Raw genomic sequence first — 16,553 nt, forward strand, 5'->3', positions numbered from 1 at the left:
AACAGATGGATAATTGGAGCTTTCCTTTAATTTTTATCTATGCAGGCCTTAATGTTGAATTTTTTTGAGAATGGTAACAATTTATTTATTCTTTTTTTCTCTGAATGTTGGCTAAAGCTGGGAATGAGTTTTAGCCTGTTTTCATTAAAAAAAAAGTTAATTGAGGTCATGCTGGATTTGGTTTTACATTGTTGCCTTTCCCCTTCCCTTTCCTTTGCATATAAATAATTTTTGCACACTTTGAATTGCATTAGCCATGGCAATACTGATACTGCTGTTTAAGGTCACTATCAATTTTGATTGTTTTGGTCTCTTGTTCAAAAAATTGATCTCAGCAGAAGATTTATGGCCTTCAGAATGGTCCAGATTTTTCCCAGGCTAAAGCTCTCAATTGTTTTCACTTGGGCAAACTTTCAGCTCCTCTGTGTAAAGGAGTTGAATTACGTATGCATTTATATACTTATAAAAAGGCTTAACAGTGTTTGATAGAAAAGATAAATAGTTGTCCTGTGCTCTCATCAGTATTCTGTATCTACTGAATTCTGACTATGCTTCTAAAAGATCTTAGCAGCTCCTCAGGTTTTTTTCCTACTTGTGTTATTGTGAAAAACAATATTTAATTTTAAATAATTTTTATACTAGTGGAAAAAACTGGACCATTATTTCTTTGTTCCCAGTCTGTCAGGCTGTGATCTCTTTTACAAGGTGGTTCCCTTGTCTTTAAACTCATCCTCAAATTTAGTATATAGGTGTTTAGTCTTATGCCTGGTGGTTCATATCATTTCCCAAGGGGGGATGTTTTTCTCTCCTGTCTCCCCCATACTTCAAATAAATCATTCATCCACCTTTATTTTTGATGGCTATTTTTAGACTTAATGCAGTTTTAAGTGTTTCGTTATTTTGACAAATGTAATTGTTCAATTCCTATTTAAGCTGCCATATTTTTGTGATTAAAAATAGAAACTCTTCTGTGGCAGAGTTTAGCAGAGCAAAAATCTGTGATCTTCCAAAATGAGATCACTTTGAGCAGGTTGTATAGATCTTGGCTTCTTGTAAACAGCTTCTTGGCTTGGCTAGTATTTGCTGGGAGAAGAATACACTCACTGGCATCGATAAGCTCATTAGTCTTGACTTTTCTGGGAGAAATTAAAATAGTCTGATTTCCTCAGACTTTGCTTAATCACAGGAACTGGGGTTGGACTGAAATAAACTTCCTAAATTCCACCTATGCTTGATGATATTTTTTGAGTAATTTGAATACTTTGTGGGATTTTTTTTTTTCCCCCTAATTTGCTTTGATCCATGGAAACAATTTTAGCTGATGCTTAAAACCAGTGTTCTGATGTGTTGAACACAAGACTTGGCCTGTGTAAATGATGGCTTTGGTTTGTCATCATTAATGTGTTGTTGCACTGGGTATCTGAGTCATATTTCTCCTTTCTTAATAGGAAAGAGGTAGAGAAGGTATTGATAAGCTGTCCTATGCTAGGCTAGTGTAAGTAGAAGATGGATGGATATTTCTTAAGTGTGAACGTTAATGTGATCGAAAGGCTATAGTTGAGTTCCGTAAACTACAGATATAGTCAGGCCATTATAGTGTTTTTATAAATGAAAGCAAAGTTTCTTTTGTAATGCTCAACTTTTTAAAAAAAAAAAAGTTGCACTGGTGAAAACACTTTGTTCACTGTTTCATCCAGTCAGTTTTAGAAGGTGGAAATGTAATGCTTGCCTTGGAATACTTGCCATTTTTAATACCTGATAATAAAAATAACTGTTGTAGATGCTACTCTTATGCTCTGTAATCACATAGAATGTGACAAGTGAACCTTCTTTGAAAAGTAGGAACTAGATTTTTTTAATACAATTTCTCTTGTTTTTAAGGATATTAGACACAGAGCAAAAATAGATACAACTAAGGTCAAGATAAGATAAAGGTTGGCTGAGCACTTATGCTTTTTATTGACTTCTCTGGTGCTAGGGTTTTATCTTATGTAAACCACTGAACTGGAACTAAATGCAAATATTGATTTGTCTTCTCAGCATTTACTTTTTTGTTCTATTTAAACTGAATTCTAACAGGTGATTTTCCTTAAACATAAACCAAACAATGACCTTTTAATGGCTGTGATGATAGATAAGCTTATAGCAATCTGCTCTGTCTTATTGAATACTCAGATGTTGTAGATATGATCTGTACTTACTGTAACTAAGTATGTTTTTTTCTTTGAAATGGTAGGAGAGACCTCATCTGATCTTGTAGCAACTAATACTTTCAAACTTTATTATTAAAACTTCAGTATTTAATGGGCAGTGTTTTCTATGTGTTAAACAAGTGTTTGGCTTGATGAAAAGGACAATTATACTTTCTGGAGAAACATAAGGTAGTTAATCTTCTAGAACCCACACTCTTAAGTATTTCTGATTAAAGATATAATTTGTGGGATTTTAGCATTATATTGTCTGCTCTCGTGCAGCAAAGCTTGTCTCTACTCCTGGTATGCAGGAGGTGTATCTGCTTTATACTGGATGCCAGAGACGGTAATAGCTTAGCTTTATGAAGCAGAACAGGAGCCAAAACGTAATAGAGCAGACTACAGCTTCTAACTCAATGAAGTACCTTTTCTTAGTTACATTTAAACATCTTGCACAAAAGGATTGTGTTCTGGTTAGGAAGCTTTTAAAAAGTCTATGTTAAATAGTCTTTTGAAGCAGCAAATTTAATATATTTGTTATAGACAAAACAAGCATTAGTTTTCAGTGCTTGATACAGTTGGGCAAAGACCTCATTTGATCATTGTTTTCAAGGACTAATGCCAGCTGAACTGTTGGGTCCACGGTTTAGCTGAGCATAAGGTCAAGCAAAGTTGTTCATTTATGTCATTAAGACTCTTGAAGCTGTACTATTGCATTGGAAACTTGGTATAGGTTTAGCTAAACAGATTAATGAGATTAATGTAAATGAGCAATGTCTCAGCTGCAAGCCTGTATACAGGACTTTTCCCAACCTTAATTATGAGATCTGCTAAGTACTCTCAACCTCCTTCTAGACCAGAAAACTGTGAAAGTTTGGTTTTGTGGTTTGGTGTTTTTTTTTTTTTTTTTGTTTTGTTTTTTTTTTTTTTAAGCTTCATTCACTTTAAATGCATAACATGCTAGGAATCCCCACTGGATTCTCCCATTTCCTTAATTGGGGAAATGAGTCTTACCTGAGACCTGGTAAGTGCTGGGTTCAGTCTTTCTGCTGGGCCTTTTGCATAGACCTACACTAACTCCAACTACATGTAAAGTGACAAAGGAAAGAGATTCTCCTCCATATCTAAGGCTTTGAATGGAGAAGGATTTACTGCGCTAATTAGATCTGTGCTGCCTTATAGGACTCTTGTCAGCTGGAAGTCAAGTGCAAGGCTTCAGGCTGTGTTTGAGCCTAAGTAAAGACGATGTAGACACTACTCAAGCTGGAAAGGAACCACAAATATGAACGCCAAAACAGAAGCATATTTATTTACTTCTTCAGAGAAGTCTATGAGGCATGCAAAGTGAAAGCACAAGCAAGTTACTCAGAACCTTCAGTATTAGTAATTTCATATTAAATCAGTAATTTTGTATTAAATATCTTATGGTCGTAGATTACCACTTCCAAATGGTTGTTTTAAATTAATTTACACAGTTATAAAATGCCTCACAAAAAGCCCAAATGAGGATTTTAGTGAGGACTTTATCAATTTTCCTGTTGTGTTACTGAATGACCTTACTAGCACTTTACCTTGAATTTCTACTTATACCTAACACTATTGAAGTCCTCTGTAATCGTGAGAATTCAATATAAATAAGCACAATGGTGCATGTTTGACTGCAGAAAGCCCTGTTTGGCAACTGTAAATAGTATGAGTAGCTAAGAGTGCTGTAAATCTGCAGTACATTGTTCATGGATGTGCACTTGCAGAAATATCAATTACTATGCTTTTTTTTCTGCTCCCCCTCATTATGGACAAATACAAGCTGCTCTGAACTACTCCTCTCCTCCCTCCAAGAGATTGTAACTGGAGGGAGAAGAGGCTGCATTTACGAAGGACACTGAAATGTTAAATGGAGTTTAGCAATAAAGCAATTTCAAATTCTTTTCTTGGATCAACGTCCTAGTTCTGCTGCCTGTTGGATTTAAGCCCAACAGTAAAGTGAGATTCTCTGATATTATCAGTACTTTGGAATAAGAGTTGCAGCTTCTTACAAAGGATTGAGGAGTATGCACCCATTCTTAAAAAGAAGAAATTAACCCAGTATAAGAACCCCTTTGAGTAAGAAACCTACCAATATTTTGTCTACAAAATGATCCTTTTAATAAAGGCAGTTCTTTTACCAAATAAAGGTATTATATTTGGCCACACTAGTGACAACACCAAATCTTTTCATTGAAAATATTTCCAATGCATGTTGCAATTAATGTTTCCCAGTGATCAAATGTTAGAAGCTGATTCTGCTGGTGTAATCAAATCATCTTATCTTGGTACAGACAGCCAGTGAATTCACTATGTAACATGCTGAAGAACAGGCATATTGAAACTTTAGACAACAACCTGTAACTGAAGCTGGTGAGGCTACTTACAGATGTTTCCTGTCCATTCTTAAATATGGCTTGCCCAATAGAATAGAAAGGATTAATTTGTGAAGATGGCATTTTTCACTGCCTAAGACATGTCCTGCAGCTAGGTTGAATGAATTGCATTGGACTAGACAAGTCCTGTCTGAACTGTGAGAGAAACCTGACTGGATGACAGTCAAATGTATCAAATTATGTGTCTGAAGGAGGGAGAAAATGGGAGAGGATAGGAAGGAAGCCATTGTTTTCAGTGCATGATTAATAAGAAAATCACTAATTCACATCCAACTTTTTAAAAATAATTTGGCGTTGCATCTTTTAAGTTTGACCCTAGTGATAGTCATAACTGCTTTTGTTCTCCAGAGAATAAGCAAGGCATTCCAGCACTGAAAGTTGCCCTGCTTTGTCAAATGCTTCTTTGAATGTTAGCTGGCTATAAATACTTCTGTCTACAGACAGAATATGAGGTACTTCGTAAAGGGATATTAAGGGGTCTAGATCAATCTGCTAAAAGATCTTCCCCATCCTCTGGGTTTTTTTCTGTGTAGTGTGATCTCAGGATGGGGAAAACTGAATTCTTCTCACACAGGACAGACATCCTTCTTAAATGGTCAGCTAAAGACAGTATGAGGCAAGTAGAAAGGACATAACAAATATGAAGTTAACATTGAAGGTCAAGTGGTGTAATGTAGTTTCAAGAAGTCTGAACTGTAAGTTTGGGCTTGTAGCAAGCTGATACTGGAAAATGTGATAGATAGCTGATGGGAAGTGTTTTGATTAGAATGAAGATGGTTAGGTTATGCTGTCTATTGCCTACTTGCTTCCTGGAATCATCTTACATCCACATTCATCCTTAAGGTATTGCCTTCAAAGTTTATTAATAACTAGGTCCTTAAAATAAGAATTGTTTGCCTTTCCCTTAAACATCTCGTTTTTAAGTAGACTTAGAAAACATCTCTTGCAGAAGTTCAAGTCTAAGTCAGTAATTTAAAGGCAAGAAATAGCAATTATATGGCTTGTGTCCAAACACATCTGGCCAGTGTTTGTAATTAACGTAAATTGTACATAGTATTTCAAAAGGTGTCTAGTTTCAACAGAAACACGGACAACACTCCCTCTGCAGGTTGATCCAATGGTTTATTGCTTCCCTGCAGAAAAAAAGACATTATCCGTGTTTGGAATTAACATGGTTTCTGATTTTAGTTGTTTAATGATGTACCTTTTCACTATACACATGGCCTTGTAGCATTACTATTTTCTTCACTTCAGGGTATTTAATAAACATTAAAATCAAGTCATCCTTTAAATTTACGAAAAATGAGATTAACAGGTTTAGCTCTTTGAATCTCATTAAATGGTTTTCCTCTAGTCTGTTAATACATGCAAATCTTGGCACCCTCACAGATTCTTTGTAACTGAACTAAAATAGAAACGTTATAGCTGGGTGCAAGTTTCCACTGTAATGCTATAGCTGTGCTAGGATGATCTTTAAAATGGCAAAAAGAGGACTGATAGGCTTTTTAAATGCATAGAGGGAATTGATGAGAACTCTTGCTTATGTTTAGCTAAAACGTGTTTGTGCTTGCTTGTTTGTAAGATCTAGTACCCTCTTCCTGCAACTAAGTCCTGCTTTTCCTGTTCATAGATGCCACTTTTTAAAAATTTGACTGTTAGAAAAAATTGTTGTGACCCAGATCACTCAATAGGACTTTGTTCTTATTATTTAGCATTCAGAAACTTGGACTAGTGATTCTTTTCTTCTGTTTTCAGCAAAATCTTGGAGGATCTTACTGGAAGCCTCCTTATGCTATGAAGTCCTGCTAGGACTGATGGGACTTGCAGATTCTTGAGCTGTTTAATGTAAATGTTCACAGTGGGTAGTTATAATCAAGGCGTTGTATGACTGCTGCAATAGCTAATGTACAGCAAAGTAACTGCAAATAGCTATCAGTTATCTAGACTTGTAAATTTGTTATAAAATCAGATCTGACTATTACAAAACCAGGCTAATTCACATTGATTACATAATTTTCTGGCTGTCTAGGTTTGTATCAGATTGGGTTTGAATTCAGATATGCAATATGAAGTATTGGATGCAATTTATCTGTAGCTTGATTCACTGAAAATAACAGAGTTTGCCTTCTAAATGATAGCTTATGCCAAATAGTTTTTCCAGGTTCCTCATTAGTCCCTGGTTTCTAAGTCCCTGTCTTCTACTTAGCCTGCTAAATCTTTTCCTTTGGCAGGATTTGATTCCAAACCTATGCAGTTCTTGTTGAATAAGGTAGGTTTTTGGACTAGACTTTATCCAGTTAGACATTTGGTTTCTATGGGTCTGTTATGTGCCATCTCACTACCACTTCCAGCTCAGCAGAATAAATAAATAAACACGAACCAAAAACCAAACCCCAGAACCAAAGAACTGGAATGAGACAGCAGGCAGGTTTTTGTGCTTGTATGTTAGACCTATATTTTAAAAGATTGTAGATAGCTGCGAACTATTGTTTTTACATTTGAGTAATTTGATACTCGTGCTTCTGTAGTACATTGTAGTACTTCAAAGTGCTGCCAGCTTGAAATGTTGGAAGCTTAGTGATTTACATCTCTTTAAATGGGACCTGTTGTAGCTACATACAGTCATCTGGGAAATATTTTCAGATCCTTGCTATATGTGAATGAACCAATTCCAGTAATATGTTTTCCAACCTGCTTTTCAGTCTGATAAGGGATCAAAGGTGTAAATTTGTTGCAGAGTTAACCTTGAGGCAAGTGGTGGTAAAGCTCTAATACTTGCATTATTGTGAAAGCTGAAGGAGTGACAACTTGAAGGTTTAAGCAATTTCTGGAAAAAGCTAGCTGAGGGAAAGAGATAACTGGTATGAGATGCCACAAAGTAAAAATTGTAAAAGCTTTGTATAGCAGGTTGATTTTTAGCTAGTGAAACCAGAGAAGCTACAGCAGAGAGGCTGGATTGTGAAGTGCAAAGACAGGCTCAACAGCTGAATGAGGCTAGTATTAATTTTGTGTGTGTGTGTATATCACAGCAGAGAAGAGTATCCAATAAGTGGGGGTGTCAAATAGAATATGTGAAAAACCACTTCTGTATAAACTGAGTAACAGGCAACTAAGAACAGAGTCATTTGGCCTGTTTAGCCAACAAGAAAAAGAAATATTGCATTTGTGGTTGGGGGAAGCTGCTACTGCCACTCCATGAATCTGTTTCCAGAGAAACCTGTGAAAATTATACATGAAATAAAATGTTAAACACAAACTTCTCTGGAAATTGGATGTTCTGGAGTGACCTTAACACTTAAGGAAATATGTATGAAGATGTTAAGTTGTGAGATGATAGGCACAAGAGCAAATTACAAAACTTTGCAATTACAAAACTTGAAATTACAAAACTTTTTATATACCTGCTAATATCTGAAGACTCTTGAAGCTTATTTTGTCTTATCTGAACAGTTTGACCTATGACCAAAGTCAGAACCAGAAACAAGTCCATGTTCTCTCTCATGAGGTTTCAATCTTTAGCAGAGTATTTCTTCATAAATTTTATTGCTTGCTGCTTATTTCCACTCTTTCATGTGTTTGAGATTTTGGGGTTTTTTTATTATTAAATGTGAAAGCCAGTACATATGTCTCAGGATTGCTTACAGTACTGTAGCATTCCTTCCCTCCAATAGTCAAAAGGGATTTTGCTCACTCAATGGGTATTTGTGCTGGAAGTGAAAGTGTCACTGCTGCTTTAGAGAAAAATTAATCTGATATTATGCAGTGATGAATGTGGAATATGGCTGTATGGGTCTTATACCATTAGGTGTCACTTGGTTTCTTACCTAGTTGAAGTGTCATGTGTTTTTGTGGGCCATTAACTTCCTTATGTGGTTTCTTTGGGCAAAGTTACTTAACTTTTTTGGTCAGTTTGATTACTATAAATTGACTATAACTCTTTGAATTATTTCCTTAGTGAAATACTGACTTGCAAGACAAAATTACATAATAGGATTCTTACTCTGTGTACTCTGTAGCCACTTACAGACAGTCTATGGGTCTTACACGTTTCCGTAGTCTTTCATAAGTGGTCTGAGTTACAACGCACTTCTCTTGTCCGAGATGAGATATCCAATTAAGAAATTCCATTTATTTTGAAGTTTGAGAAAGCATTATATATATTGCTGCAAACTAAAACGTTAACAGTATAAAAATAACAAGGCTTTGACAGCGCCCTTACTTTTACTTTAGTGAGTTGGTTAAGGGGCATACCGATCTGGGAATTATTCTACAATCCAGTAAAACATTTGTATTCATAGATCTTTCAAGTAAAATAAACCAAAGTCTGCTTCATCATCTGCTGTTGCTTAGTTTTTGGTAAGTAAAGACATGTTTCTCTGAGGCTGTTTTCAAGCCTGAAATCTTTGCCCCGTACCTGCTCAGTTCATAGGAATTTTAATGTTTTTCTCAGTTTAAAATACTGATACACCATGGCAGAGAAACATTAACATTGATAAAGCTTGTAGGTACCAGATCAAATCTAAGAAGGTGTTTAGGAGTGGTCTAGCCAGCTGTGTTCCATGAGTTACAGCAGCCAAAGCCAACTGTTCTCTAGTTGTTTACTGTTTGTCTAATGCATTTTATCTTTGTTGCAAGAAAGCCATAGTAAGAAAACATGAGCATCTTTACCAACAGCATAGAGGCAGTTGACTTGTTTTATTGTAATATAGAACTGACTTGACCTGTAGGAATGTTGTTTGTTCTGTAATATAAGATCCTGATTGTTTTAAGTCACATAACCCAGGTAGAACATACAGGAATGGCAGTAAATAGCAAAATAAGTGTGCCATCTTATCTCAGTAGCACAGTAAGAAGTAATAGCTGGAAATCAACAAAACCCTAGAAAGAATGTGTTTATGATGATATAGCTGTTGAAGTTCTGCTGCATCCAAGGTACCAGAGACATGCATTGGCCATCATCCCATATAAATGTTCCTATCCAACTTAGATGATTCAATCTGAGGCCAGATGCAGTCCCAAAAGCAGCGCTTGTAAGGAAGAATTGCATTCTCCCAGGTAAAATCTCAAACCTTTTGGAACTTGATGTCTAATTTAAGTTTGGAAACACATCAAACCTTTTCTTAAAATTCAAGTTGCAAGATGAACTGCAAGCAGCAGCTGCTTTTGCAACACAGCTTTTGAACGATTGGCAGCAGGTCTGTATGAAACACTTTGTTCTTGGATACCTGAAGCTGTGCCTTCAGTGCTTTTAGAGTTTGAAATATGCCATGTCTATACATTCTAGCACAGTAAAGCTGCAGGTTTTCCTTTGGGAGTAGTTTTGGGTGTATTTTAAGCAAAACTAAGTTCTGCATGAAATGGGCATGTAAACTTCATCTGTTTGTGGATGACATTCTTATTCTCAGTTTGGGTTTTCCATCCAAAATATCATGTTTAGTGTTAGATCTATTCGTGTTGTCTCTATATCTGCCTTCATGTAATGTGAATTGTAATGATTTTGAGCAGCACACACAGGACCGCAAGAGACAGTGTGGTACAGCATTCCAGCAGGGTCAAGGAGAGCGGATTGCTAAGGTCCATCCAGTTGTGAATGTCTCCACAAATCCAGACTCTGAAACCTCTTTCTTTGGGTAGTCTGCTTCAGTGTTATCTGTGCTGATGGTGAAGCTTCTTCTATTGTCTAACAGGACTATTTCTTGCTGCAACTGTTATCTGTTGTCCTTTTGCTGTGCAGGTCTAGGAAGAATCTCGCCCTGTATTTTGTAGGCCCCCACTAGATAGCAGAGATGTCACACATCTGCAAACACCTTTACCTCAAGCTGAACAAACACATCTTCACTGTATGCTCTGTGCTCTAGCTGTTGCAGTGGTCCTCTGCTGGACTTGGTCCAGTATGTCAATGCTGCTTTCTTACTGAGGAGCCCAAAATGGCACTGTTGCAGATGCAGTTCCAGTCGGAGTAGACGGATGCAATGACTTCCCTAGACCTGTTGGCTGTGCTCCTGTTAGTGAAGCCTGGCATTCAGTTAAATTTTTTGAGTTGCAGATTAATACTGGTAACTACGTGTTCTGTTTGTCTACCAGGACATGAAGTCACTTTCTTCAATGCTGAATTGTATCTGGTCACTCCTTAGCCTACACTGTTGCAAGGTGTCACTCTGTTCCAGGTGCAGGACTTCTGTCTCTGTTAAACTTTGAGGACTATTTCAAGGGGCTGGAAAAATAGGTGCCCTCTCAATCTTATCATCTAGAGCTGGGCTTCTGCTCCCCACTTCTCACTGTTTTGATCTACACTCTTACAGACGATATAATCAGTTTCATTGTCGAGTTGATTAATGAAGAGGCAAAACAAGTATGCACTTCAGTATTGACTCCCAAAGACTGACAATTTTTTAAAATTACGTTCTTCACAACCATTTATAACTTTTCCCTAAGAAACTGTTTCATTCTATATGCTTTTGTGAAAGCTCACTGTATGTTGAAATACAGAAAGACAGACTTCATTATTTGTAAATAAGTTCTCATAATTTGAGTTTCCAATGCATGAAATTACTTTTTAGGCCTTAAGATTTGTTTATCAACAGATTTGTTTATCCTTGTAGTTCATCTTAAACTAGCTAATTCAATTCTCAGAAGAAGCCTTTGTTTGAAAATATTTGTACACTTGAGCCTAGGGGTTTTCTAATTCACCGCAACCAGAAACTTTACCAGTGGACTCAAAGTAAAATAAGTTGACTATTCAGGTAGTCATGGCTGTTAGCATTTGTTATGCTTTGTTTAAAAGATTGTTCTGTCTTGAATCACGGCTGTATGGCTTTTGATCAGCTCTACATAATATGTTGTATTCTTAGTGGTGGCAGTTATTAATCAGAGGCTTAGTAGCTTTTCATGTATACTGTTGTTCTAAATGAGCAAGATATGTCAATAATATTCACAATGATCATTCTGGATAGCAAGAAGTTACCTTAATTCAAGTTATTCATTAGTGTATCAATATCTAGGTTATGCTAAATTATGTCATATGAAAGCATATGCTGATGAAAACTGCCGTGTTACATCAGCCTATTTAGTAATATCTTAGTTCAGAAGGAATAACTAAAATTTAGTTAGCTGAACTTGTGACATATTCCACAGAAATGTTTTCTCAAGGTCAAACTGTTCTAAAATATTTACCATCATCTATTTAGTCCAATTACTGTAGAGAGCCATCTGAAAGTCTCTTAGCTGTTTTTTAATTCAAGTAACCAGCTGGAGAGCTGCAGATGGTGTTGACAATACTATCTGCAATTATGAAGCATCTTCACTTTACTGGCATTTCTTACTTTGTCAGAAACTTCACCTTTTCTATGGACATGTTATGCTAGCAAATAATGAAATATTTTCAGTGATGTGCTACTTCACAATTTTTTTTTCCTGTTTTGTAGGGTAAGTACTATTGACTGGTGTTAACAAGGGGGGGGAAAAATCAGATTTCTCTGTATAACTGAGATCTAGTCTAGAAAACTAGGAAGGAATAGTTCAGCCAAATTCCTTCCTTCTGCTTTCACTCTCGTTGTGTTAGTGGAGGAGCATGCTTTCTCTAATTATACTGTTTTGCACTTTAATTATCTGCAGAATATGCCTATTTGTGTGTTGTATCACTTATGTTTTGTAGTTGTGAAATCCCAGTTTAACTTCTTTGTCTGCTGATGCTGTGTAATAGGTTCCAGAAATCAGTCTGCTGCATAAAGTAATACTAACTTAGTGTTTGAAATTTTAGTTTTATAAAGTGTAAGTCATTAGAGAACTATTGAAAGAATTAAGTTGTTTCTCTATTTGAATACAATCGTTTTAGACACTGTAGGGATTTGGTCTGGGGGAATCATCTTGGCAAGATCGAGCAACAGACCTTCCTGAAAAAGACTTATCCTTAACTCCTAACTCTTCTCTCTTCAGGAAATAGTGAGTTATAATATGTGGTACTATTAAAGCAGCTTGTTATCTAATGTGAAATTTGAATCTTTAAATAAAATATTTACCTTCAGAAACTGATGATTGTCAGTTTGCTAGCTTGTTAGATGGCTGATAAAAGCTCAACTCTATAAGCAGCAGCATATCACTCAATTTAGGAGATGGGAAGTCTGCATTTCAGCTGTACTTAGGAGGCATTTCCAAACCTGAGGTCAGAACAGAGGGAAGAACAGGCAAATTATGGGTTGCTTGCTTTTTCTAGTGATCAGATTGTTTAGATAACCAATTTGTGCTCTGAAATGAGGTTTAGGTGGGGTTTGAACCATAGTAAATGAGAAAAACAGGGGATGGCGTTATAGCTTAGCGTGAACTCGGCGCAGCAGTCCTTGCACTGGAGAGATGTGTCCGCTGGCTCACATGTCCTGCTGGCCGCCCTCTGACGTGACCTCCTGAATGCTACAGGCTGTGTCCCATGTGAGCCTTTGTGCTACCTGTCTACAGTCTTAAGAATGCCTTGAAATTTGATTCTTAATTCTGTTAAAATCTACCATTTTGCAATGGAGAACAACACTTGAGTATTTAGACATGATTGTATTTATGGTGTTAGAGGAGTAAGATTTAACCAGTACTGTCAGGTCTTGGGTAAAAATAAGCCCTCTGCTATCTGGGTCACCAAAGGTCCAATATGTGGTGTTTTGTTTTTGTTTTTGTTTTTGTTTTTTTTTTTTACTTACATGACCCAACAGTGTAATTGACTTTGATTTTTACAGAATTTATGCAATCCTGGTAGAGACACATTTTTACTAAGCACCAAAACGAGTTTTTTAATACAGTATCTGCTTTGTGTCCCCTCCTTGTGGCTATGGTTTATCTAAAATGAGAAGTAACTAGCATCTGTCAGAACAGGCAATAATTGGCACATCTGTAGGAGAAATTGTACCCAATAGTAATGGGGTTACCTGTGCAACTCTTAGCTTAGTGTTACCTGTTTTCACATTCTCTTCCTTAATAACAAGTATTCCTCTTGTATACCTTCTTGATAGAGGAGAGTAAATTTAATTTAATGGATTTCTTCATGGAGTTCTTCATTCATCTTCAATGGATTGTTCTTCAGAGCTGAATACTCTCCAAAACTGTTGAATTATTATCCTGTAAATTGGAATTAGCTGATTTTTTTTTTTTGGTTCTGTGTTAATCAGTACTATTTACTTTCCTTTTAGATCAATGTATTGTTACTCGGACATACCTCTTTCTTCATAAATTTTGGTTCTTCAGTGCTGCCTATTACTTTGGGAACTGGGCATTCATTGCAGTAAGTACTTTAATTATAGAGATCACTGAATCAAGTTGTATAACTTACAGTAGTTGTCATTGAATCATTTGTATCACCACATTGCCATTTTGTTTTATACATATTGCCCTTGTATGCCCCTTAGTTGAATAACAGTAACTTACTACTTACTTTACAGGTCTTCTTAATTGGATTAATTGTTTCATGCTGCAAAGGCAAGAAATCAGTCATTGAAGGTGAAGTGGATGAAGATGATTCAGACATGAGTGATGATGAACTGTCTGTTTATTACCATTGATAGCCTTTTGCCTTCAGGATGGAAAAATGTGATTTAAAGTTATGTTAAGTCATACCTAAGTGGAATTCTTATCCAGATAAGCATCCTTGCACCTGTAAAAATAGAGGAAATAAGTGTACTCTTTTAAAGGGGTAAAAAACTGATTATCACTTTTGGAGTATCACAGTTATTTCAGAACAAATATTGAAGCTGGGTTGGAATAATATATAGAAAATATTGTTTTATGATTAAATGTATATGTAACTTTCTAATGTATAATTTGATGAACTATTGTAACTATTTCATATTTCGTGATGTTTTTCCGCTAATTTAGGTTTTCTTAAATACTTTCAGGCCTAACTTGTAGGACTTTTTTATTCAAGCTCATAAATAAAACTAGCTGAAATCCTGCGAAACAGCTGGTGCAAACATTGCTCGAAAGATTTAGGTGAGGATTACACTTTCAGAAGTATGTGACAACTTTTGCATTAGTTTTGCTGGCATTTCTGGGATTCCCATATAAAGCTGTAGTTAACAAGAGACTGTCCTTAAAGTATGCCAGAAACACCCACTTAAGCGGTGGGTTCCCAGTCTGAAGAATAAGTCATTTTCATACTCTTATCCCCACTGAGTTACCATGGGAATCCTCAAGTAACTATGAGGTGGCTTTTACTCTGTCAAAGAAAATAATTAGTATAAATGACAATATTCAGCATCGTTGCAGTGTTTTAGTGCAGTTCAGTTCTGAAACTGCCAGGTGCCTGATTTAATAACCAACAGAATAATTAAGATATGATTGATTTTTAACTTATTTTTCTCTTTAATGCAAATGTCTAGTTTGAAATTTTATTTCAATATTTAATGTAAATGTTGTCAACTTGTTTACAAGCTAATATGTTTATATAAACACAGTTCATAAATATTTTTGCTATTTGTGTTTTCTTTGTAAAGTAATGTTATTTTAGCTATACAATTACTGAGCTATATTTCTAAGGCTGAAAAATATCTTCAGATATCCTTTGACAGACTCTGAAAGAAAATGTTTACAAGTAAGGTTTTTAAACTTCTGATGCTACCTGAGGAAAATTATAGTCCATGCAAACACCTGGAAATGTAACTTAGGTAATCTTTTTGTAAGACTAATTGTTAAATAATTATTGAAATGTAGGGAAATTATTGATATAATGTCCTGCTTACACATTTGCTAACTTAAAACTGACAGATTTCCATTCACTTATGTCAAAAACAATCTGCCTCTTCCTTCAGTATTTCAGAATAGCAGGCTCTCAGGAACTTCTGAATTTTAATTTAGTTTCAGTATTTCAAGAAGTCTTAGGTGGGTTGCTTAGTTTAATATATGAACACAAGGAACTGATGTTTGGGCTATTACAGGAACAAACAAAACTGAAGTCTTTTAACAAGCCCTCTGTGCCAACTGCTCCAATAATATACACGTTTATGTGGCAACCTGGAAGAATGTCTCATGTTACAGCTTGATCATAAGCTGCAAATATGCAGTCAACTAATAGCAATCCATCTGTTTGCTACCAGTGAGACACTTGAAAGGACAAAAATGTATTCAAACACTGATAGTATGTCCTGAAACTTGACTAGGCAGTCTGAGCTCCTTTTGACTAGAGTTAGCTGAACACTTTAAACATGACCATTGGGGAAACTTGCAAGGAGTTATTTGTCAGAAGGTAAAGTAACTCAAATGGAAGGTGGAACCTGATGCTGGCTGTCTGGAAGCTGCATCCAGTGGATATCAAGAATTAGAGCATACTACTTTGTGGATGCCCTGGTGGAAAACTTACATGAGCTAATTTAAATAAAGTTAACTGCTCAGATTTTCTCCTTTTTTTGTGGGCTCTGTTCATATTTCATACTCAGTTTTATCAGTGATAACTATCGCTTTCTTGTTTGGCTTTATCATGTAGAGCTTTCTTTGCTAATCTTCCTGTGTGTAAGATTGATCTGTGGTACCCAATTTTGCAGAGTTATGTCCATTCTATCTTAACTTCTCATGGGAGAGATGGCTCCTTGTCTGGGGAGGATTGGCAGGAAGGTGTTGGTTTTGTGCCACATAGCTGCTTGCATGTTATGTGCGGGCTTAAGGGTCACTGGCCAAGATGCCTGGCCAGTCCCTAGGTATATGTTGCTATATGTCTCCCCTGTTTCCAGGCTTTTCTTAATTTCCAGATTCTTCCTATTCTAGTCCTGTTTCCTGTGTACACAGTCTGTGTGCAGAAATATAGTAATCTCCCTGAATTGGTGACTTTGCTCGGAAGTTTATTGAACCATTCTACTGACAAGGTTTTAAAATATTTTGTATGCACTGAAGTAATTGTAATGAATATACACTCAAGAACTCATATTTAATCAACATGTAATGTGATGGAAACTTGACACTTAATTGTGCTGTG

General features: G+C 36.1%; 1 protein-coding gene across 1 annotated transcript in view; it reads left to right on the forward strand.

Moving 5' to 3' along the window:
• The window catches only part of LMBRD1 (LMBR1 domain containing 1), an 87,504-nt gene extending 71,527 nt beyond the window's left edge, over positions 1-15,977 (forward strand). Inside the window, exons 15-16 of the mRNA XM_042803441.1 lie at positions 13,783-13,874; positions 14,032-15,977. Of these exons, the coding sequence (XP_042659375.1) occupies positions 13,783-13,874; positions 14,032-14,151 (212 nt within the window). The 3' untranslated portion in view covers positions 14,152-15,977. The remainder of the gene's footprint in view (positions 1-13,782; positions 13,875-14,031) is intronic.
• The last annotated feature ends 576 nt before the right edge of the window (positions 15,978-16,553 follow it).

Source organism: Tyto alba, unplaced genomic scaffold, assembly GCF_018691265.1.
Source record: "Tyto alba isolate M040663 unplaced genomic scaffold, T.alba_DEE_v4.0 Super-Scaffold_40, whole genome shotgun sequence".
NCBI lineage: Eukaryota > Metazoa > Chordata > Aves > Strigiformes > Tytonidae > Tyto > Tyto alba.